At 38.2% G+C, this 4,097-nt stretch overlaps 1 protein-coding gene across 1 annotated transcript in view; it reads right to left on the reverse strand.

Annotated features, from left to right (window-relative positions):
* PTCHD3 (patched domain containing 3) overlaps positions 1-476 on the reverse strand; it is a 19,262-nt gene extending 18,786 nt beyond the window's left edge. Inside the window, exon 1 of the mRNA XM_006139774.2 lies at positions 392-476. Coding sequence (XP_006139836.1) covers positions 392-476 — 85 coding nt within the window. The remainder of the gene's footprint in view (positions 1-391) is intronic.
* Between the last annotated feature and the right edge of the window lie 3,621 nt (positions 477-4,097).

Consider the following 4,097-nt stretch of genomic DNA (forward strand, 5'->3'; position numbering starts at 1 on the left):
GCAATCTCAGGTAAGGCTTTGTGGGCCTGATGCACTTGGCGGAGTTACTGTCCTGTCTTTGCTAGGAACCGATATAAACGAAAGTTCTCCTTGTACAGAGTTAGAATACGTGGGATACGTGGGATGAAAAAAAAAATGTTTAAACTGTCCCGCTCAAAGAAGTCCATATATCCATATAGCAGGGAGATTGGAACGTTAGAGCGGATTTATCATGTAGGACTTGCCCATTCACTCTGTCCAGAAGGCACTTCTTTCGCTCTTCTCCCTAAACTAGACATTCCAGTGGGAAACTTCTGCCATGGAACCAGGATCCTAACTGCAATGGGTGTAATTAAATCTTCGGGTGACAGGAGTCAAGTCACTAAAGATAAATTAAAATAGGTGTGGTTACCATAGTGGATAAGCAGAAAAAAGGCAGAATAGACTTCAAAGTCAGAACAGTCTGACTTGCAGAAACCTATGACATTGATTATCATATTTCCCTAAAAGATGAATACATAGGCAGTTCCTACAGTTTAAATATGTGACCCAAAATTTATGTGTCAAGCCATTGTAATGGAATTAGAAGGGTGAAAACCTGATCTAATTATGGTGTCAATGGGTGGGGCCTTTGGGAAGAGATTAAAATTAAGGTTATTGCTGTGAAGAGGGAGGCATGTCCCCATTATCAATTCTGAATAAACCTTTGTGTTTATAAATCACCCAGTCTCAGGTATTTCTGTTAACAACACAAAAATGAACTAAGACAGTAGTCTACTAAATTTTTAAAAATTGATATGTATTTATGCATTATTTTAGGCTTTTTGCTATAAGGTTTATGCACTCACTAGAGAGAGACAGAGAGAGGGAAAGTGAGAAATCACTCTGGGAAGATGGCCAAGCCGCAATCCCTTCTCCATTCACCTCTTGGGATTTTGGCATGCACACATACCTGCTGTGATTTTCAAGCCACCAGGTCCAGGACTCCCACTGTGGGTCAGCCATGTGGGAATTCAGTGCCTTAACCACCATCCCACCTGCTGGGCATGTCTACTAAATTTGTATTTGATCTGTGTAAGTGGAAATTCTAAGTCAAGTTTACAAATGTCTAACTTAAAAATAGAAAGTTATAGTCCCCTAGTGACTTCTGAGACTTCAGTCAATTTACAGACCCAGAACCTTTAAATGAAACGGAGGCTGGTCTTCTTGGACCCCAGCACCAACAGCAATTTGTACTATCAACCTTTCTTCTGTCTCCAAAGAGATTTATGCGGTTTTACTAGGGTTACTATGCATTTGGAGAAAGGAAATAATTAGACTTTTTGAGGATTACTGGTTCCTGGCTCTGAAGAGGTGCTAATTCTAGGACCTAAAACATCACTTGGTCATCAGTTAGAGCTGGGGCTTATGGAAGTCAGGTGATCAGTGGAATTTTAGCTCATATTCATCTCACAGTGGGTCTAGTGGGTCCCAGGACCCATCCTGTGATCATTTCCCGAAGACATGATTGGAAGAGACATACTCGGCTACTAGCAGAATCCATTCCTACACTGGTTTCCCAGCCTATGGAATGAGCTGTCTAGTAGAAAAAGCCAAGTGGAAGCCACTAGGACAGCATCTACTTTGGAAGTAAACTTAACCAGGTTGTGATTCCAATTGCAGTTGCTATTTCAGATGTGATTTCTTTGCTTGACTAAATAACATCTCTGGTGTTGGGTATAAAGCTATTGATCTACCAAGGGCTTTTTCCTTACTACCTGTTGCTTAATATCACCAGAAGTAATCTTTCAGCTCAGAAAAGGTAACAAGGGCAGAACTTAACCTTTACTGTCCTGCCTCAGAGGTAAATGAACCCTGTTACCCTATATTATATTTAGTCTGCAGGCACCTTGGTTGCCTTCCCATTTCACAAGACAGCACAATAGTTTGTTGCATTGATGCCATTATGCTGATTGATTTAGTGAGCAAGAAGTAATAACTGGCTGACTCTGTAGCACAGTGATTATGTTCTGCTCAGGGGAAGCTGGGTCCCACATGGTGACCATGGTTTGAATTGCAGACCAGGTTTGCCTGAAATACATCAGGAAAGCATACCAGTGCCCAAGATTCAGTGGGCTAAAGGACTGGAGGCAAGGGAGACTTATGGAGGATGCTCATCCTTCTTTCTCCTTTATTCTAAAATCTAGATCTAGAATTTTATATACAGAAAACCTATCTTTATAAAACAAGGATAAAAAACATTGTTTGACTTAAGGTCAAAGAAAATTTACAAAGGAAATAAGATTTTTTTTTTTTTTGATGTAGGGTTCATACACTCTCCAGAGTTTACCTTACTTTAACTTAAAAAAAAAATAAAGAAAAAAGGAAAAAAATAACAAAAAATAAAGAGAGAGAGAGAGAGATAATGAGATGGATATAGATGCCCTTCCACTTTCTACATTGGTGTCTGGAAAGTGAAGTCTCAGTAGTAAATCTTTAGTCATCAGTCTTATTCCTAAGGATAATTTTTCACAGCTCAAGTTCAGTGAGCATCACAGAAAATCTGAGTTTCTGCCTCTTCTAAATGTGAGGGGAGAAAGGCAAGAATTAGCAACGTAATAGAGAGGCTGAGAGCGAATAAATATTTTACTTTACATATAATAAGTAAATTAAAATATTTAAAAAATTTTTTTAATTAAAGAGAGACAGAGACAGCGAGAATTATACAGAAACTCTACCACTTTCTAGTTTGGGTGTGGAGAGTGAAGTTTCAGCAGAAAAGCTTCAGTAGTCAGTCTTATTCCTGAGAGGAATTTTTCATAGCTCATGTTCAGTAAGAAGGTTGGACGATCTGAGTTTCTGCTTCTCTTAAATGGGTAGAGAAAAAGGCAAGAATTAGCAACATAAAGGAGGAGCTGAGAGCCAACAACCACTTTCTGGATTGGAGTCTGGAGAGTGAAGTCTCAGCAGAAAAAGCTTCAGTAGTCAGTCTTATTCCTGATGGTAATTTTCACAGCTCAAGTTCAGTAATCATCCCAGAAGATCTGAATTTCTGCCTCACCTAAATGGTGAGGGAAGAAATGCAATTAGCAAAATAAAGGAGGGGTGAGAGCCAAAAAAATACTTTAACTTAAAAAAATGAATAAATAAAAAATAAGAAAAATTAAAAGAATTTAAAGAGAGATAGACAGAGACAACGAGAAGGATGCAGAGAGCCTACCACTTTCTAGACTGGCTTATGGAGAATGAAGACTCAGCAGAAAATCTTCAGTAGTTAGTCTTATTCCTAAAGTAATTTTTCACAGCTCAAGTTCAATATGTATCTCAGAAGATATGAGTTTATGCCCTCCTAAACAGTAGGGGGGGGGAAAGGTAAGAATTAGCAACATAAAGGAGGGGCTGAAAGCCAAGAAAGTACTTTACTTTAAAAGATGAATAAATTAAAAAAGAATACCTAAGAAAAGTTAAAAATAATTTACAGAGAGAGAGAGAAAGAGAGAGACAGCAAGAAGTATACAGTGGCCCTACCACATTCTACATTGGGGTGTGGGGTGTGAAGTCTCAGCAGAAATTCTTCAATAGTTAGTCTTATTCCTGAAAGTAATTTATCACAGCTCAAGGTAGTAACCATCTGAAAATATCTGAGTTTCTGTCTCTCATAAATGGGAGGTGGGGAAAAGGAAGAAGTAGTAACGTAAGGAGGGGCTGAGAGCCAAGGTATATTTTACTTAAGTAAAATAAGTAAATACAAATATAAAGAACAAGAGATATTTAAACATATTTAACAAGAGAGAGAGAGAGAGAGAGGGGCAGCAAAAAGGATACAGAGGTCCTACCACTTTCTAGATTGTGGTATGGAGAGTAAAGTCTAAGCAGAAAATCTTCAGTAGTCAGACTTACTCCTGAAGCTAATTTCTCACAGCTCAAGTTCAGTAAGTATCTCAGAAGATCTGAATTTCTGCCTCTCTTAAAAGGAGAGAGCCAAGAAAATACTTTATTTTAAAAATATGAATAAATAAAAAATGAAAATAATGAAAAATTCAAAAAATGTAAATAGAAAGAGAGAGAGATAGTGAGAAGGGTACAGAGGTTCTACCACTTTCTAGATTGGGATCTGGAGGGTGAAGTCTCAGCAGGAC

The sequence above is a fragment of the Tupaia chinensis genome, unplaced genomic scaffold, assembly GCF_000334495.1.
Source record: "Tupaia chinensis unplaced genomic scaffold, TupChi_1.0 Scaffold000001_1, whole genome shotgun sequence".
Classification (NCBI taxonomy): Eukaryota; Metazoa; Chordata; class Mammalia; order Scandentia; family Tupaiidae; genus Tupaia; species Tupaia belangeri.